The sequence below is a fragment of the Coregonus lavaretus genome, assembly GCF_964263955.1.
Source record: "Coregonus lavaretus genome assembly, chromosome: 12".
Lineage (NCBI taxonomy): Eukaryota > Metazoa > Chordata > Actinopteri > Salmoniformes > Salmonidae > Coregonus > Coregonus lavaretus.
The window spans coordinates 27,411,238-27,430,324 of NC_139999.1; the positions used below are offsets into that span (position 1 = coordinate 27,411,238).

General features: G+C 41.7%; 2 protein-coding genes across 3 annotated transcripts; one reads left to right on the plus strand and one right to left on the minus strand.

Annotated features, from left to right (window-relative positions):
- Positions 1–1,228: 1,228 nt before the first annotated feature.
- On the plus strand, positions 1,229–1,831 carry LOC311138433 (transcription factor HES-5-like; the record flags this gene model as incomplete). Its single annotated transcript, XM_084173115.1, has 2 exons — positions 1,229–1,282; positions 1,397–1,831. The coding sequence occupies 2 exons, from the start codon at positions 1,229–1,231 to the stop codon at positions 1,829–1,831; spliced, it is 489 nt and encodes a 162-aa protein (XP_084029241.1).
- Positions 1,832–6,681: 4,850 nt separating this feature from the next.
- On the minus strand, positions 6,682–17,746 carry LOC311138182 (delta-1-pyrroline-5-carboxylate dehydrogenase, mitochondrial-like). Of its 2 annotated transcripts, XR_014614027.1 has the most exons (16): positions 17,565–17,746; positions 16,010–16,103; positions 14,158–14,250; positions 13,721–13,768; positions 13,480–13,635; positions 13,175–13,324; positions 12,944–13,018; positions 12,612–12,799; positions 12,411–12,484; positions 10,807–11,003; positions 10,561–10,608; positions 10,281–10,433; positions 8,260–8,381; positions 7,928–8,046; positions 7,413–7,726; positions 6,682–7,244 (listed from the first exon to the last, which is right to left on the minus strand). XR_014614027.1 is itself a non-coding variant. In XM_084172851.1 (15 exons), the coding sequence occupies exons 1-15, from the start codon at positions 17,603–17,605 to the stop codon at positions 7,614–7,616; spliced, it is 1,671 nt and encodes a 556-aa protein (XP_084028977.1). In that variant the 5' UTR covers positions 17,606–17,746; the 3' UTR covers positions 7,399–7,613. The 2 variants fall into 2 exon arrangements, 1 of the variants encoding a protein (XP_084028977.1); XM_084172851.1 differs by lacking the exon at positions 6,682–7,244 and having other exon boundaries at positions 7,399–7,726.
- Positions 17,747–19,087: the final 1,341 nt, after the last annotated feature.

Here is a 19,087-nt window from a genome sequence, read left to right on the forward strand (position 1 = left end):
ACAACGGTGGGGCCGTGCCAAGATGGAGGCGCCACCTATTAGTCATCTAGTGCATTTATAAATTATTGGTGGAAACAGGTCTTGTAGTCATCTAGTGCATTTATAAATTATTGGTGGAAACAGGTCTTGTAGAGTTCACCCGAGCTGACAGAGGTTTCCCGCGTACAGAAGCCAGCTGCTTCTCTCTTCAAAGACTAATCCTGTAGGCTGTGTTGTTCCAACTTTCCCACAGCACACTTTCAACAGCGCAACAATGGAAGTGTGCCTTGCTCAATACCGCATTACTCAAGGTCCTCAATGAGGCATCTAATTCCCAAGGGGCCATATGGAAAAATATTACGTTGATACATTGTTGACCGATTGCTGAAAAAAGGGAACTAAGAGAAAAGAGTAGTTTTAAAAGTTTCACATAGGCTACCAGACTGTTTCTGTAAAGCCTATATCGAAAATATCCTTACAATGACAACAGACATATAATAATAATAATAATAATAATAATAATAATAATAATAATAATAATAACAATAATAATAGAAATAACAATAACAACAACAATAAGATGAAGAACAATAATAATAATAATATTAGTTTTAGAATGACATAATTATTAGCCCATATAATTATTAGCCTATATTTATTACAATACTGTTGTAATTATTTTGTATTATAATACAGTAGTAGGCCTTATAAGAGTGGCTATTATAATCATAATAATATGCGCATATGAAACATTTTGTAAGGTTGAATGAATTCATCAAAATAACTAATTAATCAAAATAATTGCGGGAGAAAGCATACAGCAGTAAGGCCTCTTGATCCTGAATAATCTTCTGGAAGCCCATTCACTTATTGAGGACTTGTTTTCCCGCCTTTAGGTCTGAGAGTCTTTCAAGTGAATGGAGCAACATCTTGGAATGCAGTTGCAAGGAACAGAGTCAACTATTTGACAGCACTCTTTTATTGCACACTCCACCTGTTCCCTTGGGACACGCTCATTGTCCCAAGGCAATAGACAGTCAATTTAGCATGAAGTAATTGAAGCCTCTGCCATTGTACTGTCTGCGTTCCTGATTGGCCAGCATGTGTGGGAAACCCCTGTCAAACTGAGACCCACACGGGTTTACAGTGTGAGGGGTGTATAAATACAGAAGCCCTGTCGAGATGGCCAAACCACACTTCTAACGTTCGACAACTATCTTTACCTAGAACAAACAACTGACCGACAGCAATGGCTCCTGTCAATATTTGCAACATGGTGATGACAACGAAAGATAAAATCAAAGTAAGTACAAATAGGCTACTGTCCTCTATCTTCCTCAATTGAATTAGTTATGTTTGAATTTTAACATGATTTTTAAACTGCAATTAAACTAATCAGATCCTCTATTTTCTCCAGTTTAGAAAACCAGTGGTGGAAAAGATGCGCCGAGACCGCATTAACAGCAGCATCGAACAGCTCAAGACACTCCTCAAAACCGAACTTCAAGCACACCAACCCAACTCGAAACTGGAAAAGGCTGACATTCTCGAGACAGCTGTGTTTTACCTGAAAGACAACAGCATGCGCCCTGCTGCTTCATTCAACGCAGCGTCACCTGTCCAGAGCTACGCGGAGGGATTCACCCGCTGCCTGGAGGAGACGCTGCGCTTCCTCTCAGCGAACAACCAGCCGGCTTGCTCACAACAGAAGCTTCTCAATCACTTCCATCGGGCTCAGAAACTTGGTGACAGAGTCGTGCTGAGTCCAAACCGCGTGACGGTCCCTCACAACAGCAGCACTCCGAAACGTGTCACCGCAGGTGGAAGAGGGCCTCTGTGGAGACCATGGTGATGCTCATAGCCTATTTGGAGACGTTCAATAATGAGACTTTCGATGTCAAAACCAGAACATCTGTTGGTCTAGCACGACACAGTATGCTCTTCTTGTTGGAAATTATTCTTCCCTATACAATTTTATATTTTGTTCGTAAAAGTAGAAATTATTGTTATTCTTCTGTGTAGAATTGTAATATCCTGTATTGTGCTAATGTGCATGTATTATTAACTTTACAATTGCGAAGTAAAATGTTTTTACATATTGTAAAATATATTAATATAATATCTTGGTGTATCTATTTCTGGGAAAATACCTCAGCCCTATGTTGCTGAATTGTAATTTGTCCTGAAACAAACTGTGATTGGAACATTGTCTATCACGTTGATATGGCAATATTCCCAATAAATAAATGAAATGACAATTTATGGATGAATCTCTAACTATTATATAGCCTAACCATGGTTTGTAGACACAACACTTAGGCTACAACTCAGCAGAGCACATACAATAAGGTGGCACCTGAGGGCCAGGTATGTGATCTGACGTCATGGAATGAAAATACATAATGTTACACATTACAAAATGATCTGCCAACAGGCGTACACAATTATTTAGACCTAGTAATACTTCAGAAAATGACTTGGGTAAATGAAGCCATGCAAGCCTTGAAAATCCAAACCTTATATTTTGTAAGGCTAATTATTTTTAAGAGCTGAGGGCATTAATTTCTCCCCGGTAATTTGGCGGATTTTGTTTGCAGTGGTCTATTTCGCTAATATAACCCCACCATAAGAACCTCCAAATGTGTTGTCACTCCAGAAATGGTAGAAGCTTGATTTTGGGCGGGAGAATGAAGGCATGAAAGGCTCCAGTCTGTTGAGTAAACATTTTCAAACTGAATGGTACAGCTGCTGTTTAGAACACAAAAGCTAGCACAACCGCCTCCGGAAAGCCCTAGCTAACCTGCAACCTGAGCTTCTTTCCCACAGTCGCACCATTCAGAACTGTCAATTAGAAGTGTGTGCCGAATTTCGCTCGAACATTCTCAATCCCACGCATGGCATTTTATTGCTGGTATGAGGCCATATGTTTAAAAAAAAAAAAAAAATCGGATAAAAATCTTCCAAGCCTGAAATGTACAACAATAGCATAAACAGTTAGATAGGACCAGTGAATATTAATAGGCCTACTGATCATTGAAGGGAAGAATGGACATCATATAATTCAAAGGGTGATGGGGACTTATTTGAAGCAACACACATGGAGCTCTCCCAATTGTGCTGCACAACAGACATAATGTTATTCCATAAATCTGCATAACAATGCATTCCACTGCAGTATGTATCACAAATGAGATCAGCCCCTGGAATAGTTGGCATAACTTTGTAATGACACTAACACTATAAAGTACCCAGGACTTGTCCTGAGTAGTTTTGACATGACAAAAGAACAATTATGCTTCAGACTTCTTTCAATAGGAATAGTAGGCTAACACTTCATTTGTAGTCCCCTACAGATGGTTTGGAAATGTTCAACTAATGAGTTGCAAATGTGCATGTGACCAGCTTAAATATTGTGTTTGTTTGGATGATGGATAAGATCTGTTTCTTTCCATTTCCCTCTAGTTAATCAGCACCACTGCCTATGCCTGCACATTGGCTCTGGTTGCCTGATCTCATTAGAATTCATAACAGTGGAATAAGTTGTGATGAGAAAGTTGAGTATAAAAAAAGAGACAGCAGGTTCTGTGGGCCTATACACTGAGTGTACAAAACATTAGGAACACCTTACTAATATTGAGTTGCACCCCTCACCCCTTTGTCCTCAGAAAATACTCAAATTGTCAGGGCATGGACTCTACAAGGTGTCGAAAGCGTTCCACAGGGATGCTGGCCCATGTTGACTCCAATGCTTGGGTGGTGGACCATTCTTGATACACCAGGAAACTGTTAGCGTGAAAAACCCAGCAGCATTGCAGTTCTTGACATAAACCGGTGCGCCTGGCACCTACTACCATACCCCGTTCAAAGGCACTTAAATATTTTGTCTTGCCCATTCACCCTCTGAATGGCACACATACAGTACACAATCCAGGTCTCAATTGTCTCATGGCTTATGCTTTGGATAAAAGTGTCTGCTAAATGGCATATTATTATATTATTATTATAAATCCTTCTTTAACCTGTCTACTTCCCTTCATCTACACTGATTGAAGTGGATTTAACAAGTGACATCAACAAGGAATCATAGCTTTCACCTGGATTCACCTGGTTAGTCTATGTCATGAAAAGAGCAGGTGTCCTTAATGTTTCGGTGTCTGTTAGGCAGTGCTCTTTCCCATGTCTATACTTACAGCACTAATGCTTGGACTTGTTTTGTGTAGAAGTGTGTCTCTAACACTTTGAACGATGGGAGAGTATGCCAGAGGCCCAGTAATGATGTCTCCTCACATCTGACTTCGATGTGACAGGAGTGCGACACTAAAGACACCACAGTGAATGTGACAAGGTAGTGTGCTGGCACACACGCCAACGTCCTGACAGGCAGTAAAAACCTCAGCTTTGTACTTTGACACCTCAGTGTGGGACAGTGCTCCCAGTTCCCACTGGTCATATTCCCATTTCAACTTGTCAAATTGGTTAAAGAAACTGGAGTAACACCAACTTAAAAATGTGTCAGTCTCATTAACAACAAGGAATGGCCACACTCAGAAACAAAAAGATGACATTAAAAACAAATGTTTAATATCATTTCTGAAATAATGTAATTAGCATTATTATACATTGAATAATGGTCAATGCCTATTATTACCAATACAGGCACATTCGAAGACAAATCATTTCTATTTCTATTTAACAAAAAAATAAATACAAAATACATTTTATTAAAATATATCCCCCTCAACTTTTGTTTTAAAAGCAAGATGGCATGAAATTGAGATTTAGACTGAGCAATCACATGCAGTTGAAGCATTAGCACTTACATTTTTTTTTAATAAACAACAGTAAGTGTGCTGTTGCTGAGGTAAACCTGCTTAGATGGCAAAGCAGGGTTTAAGTAAAAAGGTAACGGCACCCTCATAGCCAGATACTGTATGCCCAGCCATAGCTCAAGTGTAACAAGTGCATCACCTTCCTATCAGAGACAGTCAGGGGGTTGAGTATTATAGTGTGATAACACAGCAAACCAAAACACAGTGAGGAACTCACATTATTGCAGTTTCGATACACACAACCATGTTTACTGAGTATAGGTTAAGAAGGACGGTTAGTAAGGACTTTTTTTTAGCACCAAAAATGGATGTAACAACCATCCTTTCCTCTTTTTTGCCATCATAGGGACCAGAACACCTAAAATAATCAACATTGGGGTTTGATACCATACAGTGAGGGGAAAAAGTATTTGATCCCCTGCTGATTTTGTTCGTTTGCCCACTGACAAAGAAATTATCAGCCTATAATTTTAATGGTAGGTTTATTTGAACAGTGAGAGACAGAATAACAACAAAACAATCCAGAAAAACGCATGTCAAAAATGTTATAAATTGATTTGCATTTTAATGAGGGAAATAAGTATTTGACCCCCTCTCAATCAGAAAGATTTCTGGCTCCCAGGTGTCTTTTATACAGGTAACTAGCTGAGATTAGGAGCGCACTCTTAAAGGGAGTGCTCCTAATCTCAGCTTGTTACCTGTATAAAAGTCACGTGTCCACAGAAGCAATCAATCAATCAGATTCCAAACTCTCTACCATGGCCAAGACCAAAGAGCTCTCCAAGGATGTCAGGGACAAGATTGTAGACCTACACAAGGCTGGAATGGGCTACAAGACCATCACCAAGCAGCTTGGTGAGAAGGTGACAACAGTTGGTGCGATTATTCGCAAATGGAAGAAACACAAAAGAACTGTCAATCTCCCTCGGCCTGGGGCTTTATGCAAGATCTCACCTCGTGGAGTTGCAATGATCATGAGAACGGTGAGGAATCAGCCCAGAACTACACAGGAGGATCTTGTCAATGATCTCAAGGCAGCTGGGACCATAGTCACCAAGAAAACAATTGGTAACACACTACGCCGTGAAGGACTGAAATCCTGCAGCACCCGCAAGGTCCCCCTGCTCAAGAAAGCACATATACAGGGCCGTCTGAAGTTTGCCAATTAACATCTGAATGATTCAGAGGAGAACTGAGTGAAAGTGTTGTGGTCAGATGAGACCAAAATCGAGCTCTTTGGCATCAACTCAACTCGCCGTGTTTGGAGGAGGAATACTGCCTATGACCCCAAGAACACCATCCCCACCATCAAACATGGAGGTGGAAACATTATGCTTTGGGGGTGTTTTTCTGCTAAGGGGACAGGACAACTTCACCGCATCAAAGGGACGATGGACGGGGCCATGTACCGTCAAATCTTGGGTGAGAACCTCCTTCCCTCAGCCATGGCATTGAAAATGGGTCGTGGATGGGTATTCCAGCATGACAATGACCCAAAACACACGGCCAAGGCAACAAAGGAGTGGCTCAAGAAGAAGCACATTAAGGTCCTGGAGTGGCCTAGCCAGTCTCCAGACCTTAATCCCATAGAAAATCTGTGGAGGGAGCTGAAGGTCCGAGTTGCCAAACGTCAGCCTCGAAACCTTAATGACTTGGAGAAGATCTGCAAAGAGGAGTGGAACAAAATCCCTCCTGAGATGTGTGCAAACCTTGTGGCCAACTACAAGAAACGTCTGACCTCTGTGATTGCCATCAAGGGTTTTGCCACCAAGTACTAAGTCATGTTTTGCAGAGGGGTCAAATACTTATTTCCCTCATTAAAATGCAAATCAATTTATAACATTTTTGACATGCATTTTTTTTGTTTGTTATTCTGTCTCTCACTGCTCAAATTAACCTACCATTAACATTATAGACTGATCATGTCTTTGTCAGTGGGCAAACGTACAAAATCAGCAGGGGATCAAATACTTTTTTCCCTCATTGTAGCTGTCATGAAATATAGATTTTTGTCAAAGGATGTTGAAATGACAGATGGTCAGTTAATTCTTATAATATATCAAGTCAGTTTTGTATAATAAAAAAAAAACAAGGTTCCTCTCAGAAAGTCTATCTTGCTTAAAAGCTGTGAATACTTTTCTCAGGACAGGACACGTGGAGACGTGGAGTAGCCTCAGGACCAGTCAGCACTGAGATGGTCAGAAACAGAGGATCAGATACAGCAGCCATTTGATTAAAAACAGAAGATTGATTAATTAGAACTAGTTTGACTATGTCTGTGGATCCATGGGACGTTTTCATAGTGCCATTCTTCTTTACAGCTAGCAGGCAGCCTGAGCTGGCTCAGCTCCTGCTGATCTCATGAAGTGCCAGAGACGGGCGCTGTTGCGCCCCCTTTCAATTTAGAACAGCTAACACCATTTCCCCAACTCGGTCCTCGGGACCCCAAGGGGTGCACCTTTTGTTTTTTGCCCTAACACTACACAGTTGATTAAAATGATCAAAGCTTGATGATTAGTTGATTATTTTAAATCAGCTGTGTAGTGCTAGGACAAAAACCAAAACGTGCACCCCTTGGGATCCCGAGGACCGAGTTCGGGTAACCCTGAGCTAATAATTACATTTGTACTTGTGTCTAGCTTCAGTGCAGGCTTGTAAGGGCAAAAAGGACCAAAACTTGGACGAGTAAGGAGCAGGTTTCTCTCTTCATTTCATTGTCAGTCTTGACTGGAGAGAGGGATAGGAGAAAAGGCTAGGATTGGATGAGGGGGGCCTAATGGGTGGGGTGGGTACAGTACTGTCTTTTTAACCCATGTAGGGGTACTTCCATTCTCTGAGCGGGATGTGGGTGGCCTTGACCACCTGAGGGGATGTCCATCGCAGGACGTAGTGAGGACCACCAGGTTTGTCATTGGTACCTATGCAGACAAGAGAGTTCATGTTTTAGCTGTTATTAGTGCTTATATTTGTCCTATTTCATATTAATAAAAATGATGTAGGCAGAAGGCATTATGTCAGACACAGAGAGCTCACCAGGAGTCATGAAAAGTCCTGCTTCATAGAACTGTTGACAGTCAAATGGATATCAATGCTTTGGAGTGGTTTGTTGGTCATTTTACCTGAAGCTCTGGCGCCACCAAATGGTTGCTGGGCAACAATTGAGCCGGTGGACTTGTCATTCACGTAGTAATTTCCTGCAGCGTTCCTCAAGGCCTTGGCTGCCTCATCTAAAACATTCCTGAAACAAATATGATTAAAGGGTTAGGACATTTTCTTGAGAAGTGTCACTCTTTCAGTGTAAAGTCAAATCTATTATCAATGAGCGGATCATAGTAGGCTTGGTTGGCATTCATAATAAATTATATTATGTTCTTTCTTCAGGGAGCAAGCAACCCTTTCACAGTAAAATTATGCCACTCCATAGAAAACCAGATGGAGTGTTCTAACTTACTTGTCAAGAGCGAAGACCGCTCCTGTCAGGGCGTATGGTGATGTGTCGTCTATAAGGTTTAGAACCTCCTTGTAGTTGTTCTCAGGGTAAACATAGACAGATAGAACTGGCCCAAAGATTTCCTACAGGATGTTAATCAAGAACAGAGTTATAAGAAAGTTAGTAGTTATAAAGTTCCATATTAATTGAGCTACCTTAATGAAGTTTTGGAGAATGGAGGACTGGCCCAGTCCCCCATTTATGAAGTATAGCGTGAAACATGGCTTTAGTTAAACAAACATGCAGTGTTCATTCCACACATCGCTTTATACAGTGCCTTCCAGAAAGTATTCACACCCCTTGACTTTACAGCTTGAATTTTAAACTGATTAAATTGAGATTTTTTGTCACTGGCCTACACACAATACCCATGTAATGTCAGTGGAATTATGTTTTTCTAAATTTTTCTAAATTTATTAAAAATGAAAAGCTGAAATGTCTTGAGTCAATAATTATTCAAACTCTTTGTTATGGCAAGCCTAAATAAGTTCAGGAGTAGAAATGTGCTTAATTAGTCACTTAGCACATTTAGTCACATAATAAGTTGCATGGACTCACTCTGTGTGCAATAATAGTGTTTAACATGATTTTTGAATGACTACCTCATCTCTGTACCCCACACATACAATTATCTGTAAGGTCCCTAAGATTAGCAGTGAATTTCAAACACAGATTTGACCACAACGACCAGTGAGGTTTTCCAATGCCTCGCAAAAAAGGGCACCCATTGGAAGATGGGTAAAAATGATTGAATATCCCTTTGAGCATGGTGAAGTTATTCATTAAAATGGGCAAATGTTATACAATCCAGGTGTGGAAATCTCTTAGAGACTTACCCAGAAAGACTCACATCTGTAATCGCTGCCAAAGGTGCTTCTACAAAGTATTGACTTAGGTGTGTGAATACTTATGTCAATTAGATATTTCTGTATTTCATTTTCAATCAATTGGCAACAATTTCTAAAAACGTATTTTCACTTTGTCATTATGGGGTATTGTGTGTAGATGGGTGAGAGAAAAAAATCTAATTAATTCATTTTGAATTCAGTCTGTACCAACAAAATGTGAAATAAGTCAAGGGGTATGAATACCTTCTGAAGGCACTGTACATGTATATATAGGTAATCCAAGCACTTAGCCCTCTGCCTGACCGCTGGAATCTCAGTTAAAACTGATAAAATAATCCTGTTCCTTTTCTCCATAAAACAGCAATATCTATTAGACTAGAATAAATTAACAAGTCAGTCATTTTCAGCAATTCAGACCCAACTGACTTAGTCTATAAAGTAATTATGACATGTACAGTATGTATGTCTGGTATAACTCTGGCAAGTTGATTCAAAGAAGTGAGAACACACATGGTTCTCAGCTGTTTATTCTAAGATCTTTAAACTGGAATTGTTATGTAGTAGGTAGGTTTGTGTGGTAGGCCAGTTAGTCAGCACACAGTCAGGCCAGGTACTCATTCCACCCCTAGGGGGAAGTGGCACCCTGGGCCATTTAAGGAAGCTCCAGTATGCATTAGAAGTCTGTGGTGTGCACAGGAGGGGGGGATTACCAAGCTAATCAACTGAACAAGGGTGATCTCCCGACCCACAGGGCTTTTGATTTTGTATCTTTCGTTTGACATGCCCTTTTGGAGTTTTTATCACCAACTGAACATCAACGACCCGCTTGTGCTGGCCCGACCAGAGTCACGCCGGAGCTGTCCCCCCGGATCCCCGGTAAGCGAACCCTCTGTTCCCAGGCACACCCACACACAACACGGACCGCACATTCATACTTTCACGGTAATGCACCAGCCTAGTCAGGTTACAGAACAATTAGGCAAGACTAGGGCCCCTAGACACAGCAAGTATAGTTTCACAGCAGGTTGTCTAATCGGTTCCGTAACATAATCACATTATGAAGTTCCATAGGCTAACAGTGGTGGGGAAAGAGGTGATCTACAATAACTACATATCTACAATATCAAGTCTTACCTCGGCCATGATGGCTTCCTGTGGGTCTGTGCTCTCAATGATGGTGGGCTCCACAAAGTAACCCTTCTTGTCATCACAGCGGCCCCCAGCAATTATGTTCAATTTAGGGGATGACTTGGCATGGTCCAACCACTTCTTAATACGAGCAAAGGACTAAAATAAAAAAAGTCACCCCAAATGTGAAATCATTAAAAATATATAATAAACATAAACTCTTGTTGAGAAGAAATAAAGCTTCCGATCAAGCATCCAGTGTGGTGAATATTTCACAGTACTGTACCTTGTCATCAATCACAGCAGAGAAGAATGTACTCCAGTCCTCCACGGGCTAGACAGGGGAAACAGAAAGACAGTTACAACAACCTGACATCAAATGAACACTTACAGTATAAACCTAAACACTTTCAAAGAACTCCTACGGGAGAACAACTCAACTGGCTGCATCTATTACCACCAAAATAACCCTAGTGCCAAAGTGACTGATGAATCTGACAGTCCTAGGAGCTAAGGTCAGTTGTACACTCACGTCTCCCACTTTGAGCTGCTTGTGGATGTCCAGGAGCCCCTGTTTGATCTGGGGCCACAGGGAGTCTGGTACATACATCCTGGAGCAGGCAGAGCACTTCTGCCCTCCGTACTCAAACGCAGAGCGGATGGTCCCAGTCACCACACTCTGCACGTCCGCAGACTTGTGCACAAAGTGGAAGTTCTTACCGCCGCACTCTGAAAGACATGACAGAGGAGAACGTCAGCGAAGCAATGAGAAAATAGTGATATAGGTTAGGGATGTGACAAATGGACAATTTTCCTTAACGTTTAAACAGCTAATAAAAAATTAAAAATTAAATATTCCACGTCATTTCACAATGCAGAATAATTGTCCTATTACGCATGTATGACCACTAAAGGGCCAGGAAATGAAGTTATATCTACCGCTGTCATATACCCTTGAAAGCGCCTCGGCTATGGCATGTTTGTTTGTCTGTAAGGGTACACTACGGCTAGTTTAAATGCCGACACGAAACAAACTCTGTAGATAGTTTCGAAGCGCCACTGAACGGACGAATGTTCCGCTAGGAATTGACTCCTAATATTCAGAACTTTTGGAACGGAGGAGACTGATTAGTTGACGTACTTCCGAGAACACAAACACACATCTTTCATAGCGAGCTAGCTATGGATGGAGAGAAAGGCGAGGGGCACAGTATAGGCTGGTCGGCTACAAGGCAGACGGAGTCAGAACCGTGCACTAGGCCTATCTATCGGCAATCACAATCTGTATCTCGCAATGGAATGCTGTATAGCAATATCTTGGATTGCCATGTCTCGCAACTTCAGTAAAGCAGGGCCTATCATCAATGAATAGGCTAGGATATTGTACACGCAACAGACCGTAGTCTGAACACACACTACCATCATTAGCGAAGAGAAAGAGCAGGGATTTTTCTTAACGTTAAGCATCCCAATTTTGTTGAAATGTTTTAACGTTCACACCCCTAATATAGATCTAAGTATAAAGATGATATTCCCATGTAATGTTCAGTTAGTTAAATAGCTAATGATGGTGTACAGGTTGTAAAGCTAGTGTGTGGCAGTGTACAGGTTGTACAGCTCGTGTGTGGCAGTGTACAGGTTGTAAAGCTAGTGTGTGGTGGTGTACATGTTGTAAAGCTAGTGTGTGGTGGTGTACAGGTTGTAAAGCTAGTGTGTGGTGGTGTACAGGTTGTAAAGCTAGTGTGTGGCGGTGTACATGTTGTAAAGCTAGTGTGTGGCGGTGTACATGTTGTAAAGCTAGTGTGTGGTGGTGTACATGTTGTAAAGCTAGTGTGTGGTGGTGTACATGTTGTAAAGCTAGTTTTTGGTGGTGTACATGTTGTAAAGCTAGTGTGTGGTGGTGTACAGGTTGTAAAGCTAGTGTGTGGTGGTGTACATGTTGTAAAGCTAGTGTGTGGTGGTGTACATGTTGTAAAGCTAGTGTTTGGTGGTGTACATGTTGTAAAGCTAGTGTGTGGTGGTGTACGGGTTGTAAAGCTAGTGTGTGGTGGTGTACGGGTTGTAAAGCTAGTGTGTGGTGGTGTACATGTTGTAAAGCTAGTGTGTGGTGGTGTATGGGTTGTTGGTCCAACCCACCTCCTCCCACCCGAGGGAAGTTCTTGTAGATATCCAGGTTCTGGGCCACCTGTTTCCACAGACGCTTGAAGGTCCTGAAAAAGATGAATGGGTTGTTAAGAAACTCCAGGGGTTATCACACATTATGTGACACTGGTCTACACCAAAAGTGGCAGACAGTTTCAGGTTAATATACATAAATGTATACAGACGGAGACATACGGGACACTGCCGGTGAAGTTGATGCCAGCCAGATGTTCAGAGGAAGTGATGGTGTCTCCAAACACTGGTCCGTCAGCTGGCACAAACTGGATGATGTTGGGGGGCAACCCTGAATCCCGCAGGACATTGTAGACGGCGTAGCTAGCTGACATGGCTGCGTCGCTAGGCTTCCACAGAACAACATTACCCTGACAAACACAGAGCCGGGGAAAACAAAGAAAGTCCAGTTCAGTTCAGACTATAACCAACAAGACACACACGAGGAAATGAATATGAAGTAAATTACAACTATAAGGACATTTTTGTATTGTTGTTAGTAGGAGGGGACTTACCATGAGAGCAGGTGTACCTGCTAGGTTTCCACCAATTGCAGTGAAGTTAAATGGAGAGACAGCGGCTACAAAACCCTATAGTTAATGGGGAAATAAGTGTTGACATAAACAACTCCTGGAATATAAGAGTTCCAGAAATCAATCCTAACATATCACCAAGTATACAGGTTTTTAGCTGTGACTGACTATTATTAAGTTTAACAGATAATGCTAGGACCAGTGAGTGCTCACCTCCAGCCCACGGTAGAGCATGGTGTTGGTGCTACCATCACTGTCCAGGGGCTGCTGGCTCTCCAGTTCAACAGCGTGCTTCGCATTAAAACGGAAGAAGTCTATTAGCTCTGCAGCCGCATCAATCTCTGCCTGCACCACCGTTTTGCCCTAGAAAAAAAAGAGGAACAAATATTAAATAGAAAGCAGAGGGGATGAATATCACTCAATTCAAACAGAGGATATCCCCTTGGTGATATTCAACCATGCCACAAACATACAGTAAGACTATGAAAACCCAATGTAGGCAAAATAGTTCACTGTACCTGGCCTATCATGGTCTTGGCCAGAATCTCGGCTCTCTTAGGTCCACTGATGATGTCGGCAGCCTTAAAGAGGACCTGGGCTCGGTCCTGGATGGGTTTCAGGTCCCATTCCCTCCTCGCCGCCACAGAGGCCAAGATAGCTTTGTTGAGCAGGTCCTGCATCAATCATACCGAGGCAACACCATCCAGTCATGTCATGTAAATCTTGGTCAAAAACAGAAGAATTGTACTCTTAGTTTACCTTGTCAGCATAGCAAAACTTGGCCAGTTTGTGTGAGTGGTTGAAGGGCTTTGAAAAAGAAGAGAAAGAATTACATTGATTAATAGGTAATGATACCTTCAGGAAATACAATTTAAAGACAGTGTGGTACTGGTCTGTATCAAAAGATAGAAATAACAGGCAGGCCTCCAGCACAGGTAGCATGTTGGTTTATGATAGCCAATGGATCTTATCAGAAACCGAAGATAACACACAGCTGATAACCCAACGGTATTACAGTCATTTACAGATTAACTTGACAGACCTTGAATGCTTCTGTTTGGCTTAGACAGTATGCTGTGTATCTGAGCAGCAGTGCGAGTGAAAAGTGAGAGCTTCAGTCTCCAGGCTCCCATATTTGCAGGCAGCATGGAGCAATAGTTTGCTCAGATTAGGGACATGCCGTTGACCCTACTCACCGATAGCTGGTATCTGATGTCTTTGGTCCACACATGTTCATCTCCAACCACACAGGGAATCTCCTCTGTCTTCCCCTTCAGGTCATCCAGGGCCTATCACACACACACAACATTATTGTGTCTCACGTTTTACAGAGATTACCTTGTTATAGGTCATGAAGGGCATACAGTGAGGGAAAAAAGTATTTGATCCCCTGCTGATTTTGTACGTTTGCCCACTGACAAAGACATGATCAGTCTATAATTTTAATGGTAGGTTTATTTGAACAGTGAGAGACAGAATAACAACAAAACAATCCAGAAAAACGCATGTCAAAAATCTTATAAATTGATTTGCATTTTAATGAAGGAAATAAGTATTTGACCCCTCTGCAAAACATGACTTAGTACTTGGTGGCAAAACCCTTGTTGGCAATCACAGAGGTCAGACGTTTCTTGTAGTTGGCCACCAGGTTTGCACACATCTCAGGAGGGATTTTGTTCCACTCCTCTTTGCAGATCTTCTCCAAGTCATGAAGGTTTCGAGGCTGACATTTGGCAACTCGAACCTTCAGCTCCCTCCACAGATTTTCTATGGGATTAAGGTCTGGAGACTGGCTAGGCCACTCCAGGACCTTAATGTGCTTCTTTTTGAGCCACTCCTTTGTTGCCTTGGCCGTGTGTTTTGGGTCATTGTCATGCTGGAATACCCATCCACGACCTATTTTCAATGCCCTGGCTGAGGGAAGGAGGTTCTCACCCAAGATTTGACGGTACATGGCCCTGTCCATCGTCCCTTTGATGCAGTGAAGTTGTCCTGTCCCCTTAGCAGAAAAACACCCCCAAAGCATAATGTTTCCACCTCCATGTTTGACGGTGGGGATGGTGTTCTTGGGGTCATAGGCAGCATTCCTCCTCCTCCAAACACGGCGAGTTGAGTTGATGCCAAAGAGCTCGATTTTGGTCTCATCTGACCACAACACTTTCACCCAGTTCTCCTCTGAATCATTCAGATGTTCATTGGCAAACTTCAGACGGCCCTGTATATGTGCTTTCTTGAGCAGGGGGACCTTGCGGGCACTGCAGGATTTCAGTCCTTCACGGCTTAGTGTGTTAACAATTGTTTTCTTGGTGACTATGGTCCCAGCTGCCTTGAGATCATTGACAAGATCCTCCCGTGTAGTTCTGGGCTGATTCCTCACCGTTCTCATGATCATTGCAACTACACAAGGTGAGATCTTGCATGGAGCCCCAGGCCGAGGGAGATTGACAGTTCTTTTGTGTTTCTTCCATTTGCGAATAATCGCACCAACTGTTGTCACCTTCTCACCAAGCTGCTTGGCGATGGTCTTGTAGCCCATTCCAGCCTTGTGTAGGTCTACAATCTTGTCCCTGACATCCTTGGAGAGCTCTTTGGGCTTGGCCATGGTGGAGAGTTTGGAATCTGATTGATTGATTGCTTCTGTGGACAGGTGTCTTTTATACAGGTAACAAACTGAGATTAGGAGCACTCCGTTTAAGAGTGTGCTCCTAATCTCAGCTCGTTACCTGTATAAAAGACACCTGGGAGCCAGAAATCTTTCTGATTGAGAGGGGGTCAAATACTTATTTCCCTCATTAAAATGCAAATCAATTTATAACATTTTTGATTTTTTTTTTGTTATTTTGTCTCTCACTGTTCAAATAAGCCTACCATTAAAATTATAGACTGATAATTTCTTTGTCAGTGGGCAAACATACAAAATCAGCAGGGGATCAAATACTTTTTTCCCTCACTGTATACTGAATGGTGCATGTGGTGGGTATGTTTGCTTGAGAGTGTGTGCTGTGTGTGTATGATTGTGTGCATGTATGATTGTGTGTGTATGTACACCTTCTGCAGCACGGTCCTCTCTGGACTGCCCTCGTTGAATCCCAGGATGGGCTCATTCTTCACCTCAACAGCTGCACAGGGGAAGGTCCTGAAACTGCACACAGACAGACACACATGCTAGGACCAATGTACACCAAGTGAAGACAGACAGACAGATATGTATGAGGCAGATATTTCCACATACATTCCATCCAAAAATCTGAGACTCTCATCTTGAAGCATTTGTTCATCAATATGTTACAGCCCTATACCTGAGGTAGCCTACAGGCCATTCATTCACTTCACCCTTTATACTATTTTTACAGCTTTGTTTTGAATGCCATTCAGGTTCATTTTGAGGCAAGTCCAAATCCTCACATTCTATAAACCAGGCACAATGTTTTTGACCTGAATAAGGCTTTACTGGCCATGTAGATTGTGGTCGTGGTACAATGTTGAACTCTGTCTTTAATGAGTATACAGGTGGTCTCAGTGCTGATTCTGTCCTGCCTCTTCACTGCTACATGTTGGCAAGCTGCGGTCTTGTGTCAGCTGGAATAAGTAATTTACTTAAGTAATTTCACATCAGTTATTCTGGCCGTGACACCTTATAGCAGCAAGCAAGCAATTGCAATAAGAATGTTTTCTTGTTACACTCCTCTCTGTGAGTCAGGGTAAAGTGTCTAGTTAAAAGTTATTTGTGGAAAAGTTACAACACTGCCAAACTTCTGGTGACTGTGCATGCATTTCCTCAAAAATTATGAACTACTCTAGTCTAAATAATCAGTGAAGGTCAGAGTTTCAAACCGGACAGACAGGGGCTGGTATTCAAATATTTAAAAATGAAACTCAAATCCTTCTCCCCTGACACACAGATGCACACATATGGAATCAATTAAATTATTAGCCTACTGGCTTCCCATATTTACACAGATGCTTCTCTGTCAATGGGTGATCTGGTGTACAAAAGACAACCTTTATAATGTTTATTGATCTTCCTCACCATAGACCTCTAAAGAGATTCAAGATTCCTATATAATGTTTTAAATTGGGGTTACTGCATAAACAAACATATGGAAATTCAGATCAGATCAGTGTCTTGAGTCCATTTCTTGTATTACACCAGTCCCACTTCAGACTTTTTACTAACCACATTTTAGGTCAAGTCATGTCGAGAACATGTATCATTAAGATGCCATATTGTTGAATGAATGTGCACTTCCGTGAACTGTTACCTTCACGCATGCGGCTTGGAATGTTAACCAGAAGAAACAAAATCATAAATAACTTATTTAAACTCATTTAGCTCGTCCTTCACGTTGAAAGGGTCTGGTGGCTGGCAGGGAAAAGTATCTTAAATCATTACATAACACATTTAGCATTGCCTTTAATTGGCAGTTTATTTGTAATTGTCCTACTTGGACAGTTCTACAGTGGCAAAAAACGTTCTGGTTAAGCAACAATCATAAGTCAGAAATCGACTATCAGCTACCAAAATAATGCAAATGACATTAGGTTACGAAAAGTCGAAGCTAAGGTGAGTTGGTCTCGTGTATGTTCATGTGAAATTACGTACCCCCTCCAAGACTGACAAAATGCCGATCTCACACGCAGCATGTTTCAATGGAAAATATGTAGAGAGAATAAGGACAATCTAATAAAAAACACACTACTTGCAGCCGACACAATGTATCAAGAACTGATAAGATACATAGAAGCTGTTTGATAGCTTGAGAATGTAGCCTACTGGTTACATGTATCGCGAGTTCAGAGGATTCAGGTCGTACCAATATCCGATAGGGAGCCCACCTTCGTTATTACCACCATTGCCTCTAAATTGTCATAGTAAGTGATAGTATTACATCAGAAACATCGATTCCATCATTTACTCTTAATATTTAGACTGTGAAACTGTTGTAAAATCCTACTTGTTCATATTTAAAAGAAATAAGTATTGTAAACACACCTCTCATTTCCATAATGGAACTTACTGGAGGCAAGGAGGGCGAGTCTGTGAATGGCCATTTAGCGCTAAGGAGAAGACATCTCAAGCCAATCAGAGTAGCGCTGTCATTTCTGAATCGAGAAATTATATTTTTGACTGATCAAATGTGTAGTGAGCATCGTTTCTCTTGGAAGTTTATGTCCTTAATCTTTTCCACAATTACGGATTTTCCCACTTAACCTAGTTGATTTTCATTGTGACAAACGTAGGAGCTGTCAGAGGATGTGTAGCCTGCTGTTGCCCCACCTGTTTTGAGCCCCACCTGTTTTGAGCCCCACCTGTTCAGCAAAAAAAAAAAAAAGGCTCAAGGTCATTGGCCACAGATAGAATGACGTAAAATCACGTTATATTTACCATACATTTGATTGGACTGATCATGTCCACCTCATACTTTCAAAATCTTAGCAAGCAGTCATCATCATGAATCACTTCAACAATCTACCGGGAAAACCCTTTTCAATCCTTGTCATATGAAGAGAAATTATAGATAAAACGTATCGGTGGTCATCGGCCATTGGACATAAACATTACACAACAAGTTGGAAATCGCTATTTCAACAATGAGTGGTTTGGAAGGAATCAGTGGCTAACTGCAAGCGTTGCAAAGCAATCACGATTTTGCTTCCCCTGCTATTCGGTGGAGTGGGTGTGTGCTCCAAGTCTGGGTTTAAGGGTCTTTTTTCCAAGCTTAAAAGGGTAAACATTCACACGCAACACCATGGGCCAGAAAGGGTTGAATACATTGGCCATGCTGTCAATCTAGCATGACTTCTGCTGCATTCAAAACAACTGGAAACTCGGAACTGGGAAATCTCAGACTTCAGTGAGTTCAAGACAAGTGGGAACTCGGACTAGGAAAATATGTTTTGAATGGTCATCCAACTCGGAATTCCAAGTCGGGAACACTGACATCATGATTCGACCTTGTTTTTTCCCCAGAGTTCCCTGTTGTCTTGAAAGAACCATAAATCCAGAGAATGTCAGACTTTGATGACAAAGTTTAATGACAAAATTTGCCCACAAAAAGGACCGCCGCGCCATTTTCCTGTTCAAGTGAGCACAGCACAGCGGTGAGTCCAAAAATGTATTGTATG

Excerpts from the sequence above, each read along its gene's own strand:
- LOC311138182 (XM_084172851.1), bottom strand. The coding sequence starts at position 17,605 with ATGCTGCGTGTGAGATCGGCATTTTGTCAGTCTTGGAGGGG. Across the intron at positions 16,104-17,564 it reads TTTTGTCAGTCTTGGAGGGG|TTTCAGGACCTTCCCCTGTG; the intron begins GTACGTAATTTC and ends GTCTGTGTGCAG. Across the intron at positions 10,609-10,806 it reads AGCAGCTCAAAGTGGGAGAC|CCCGTGGAGGACTGGAGTAC; the intron begins GTGAGTGTACAA and ends TCCCCTGTCTAG.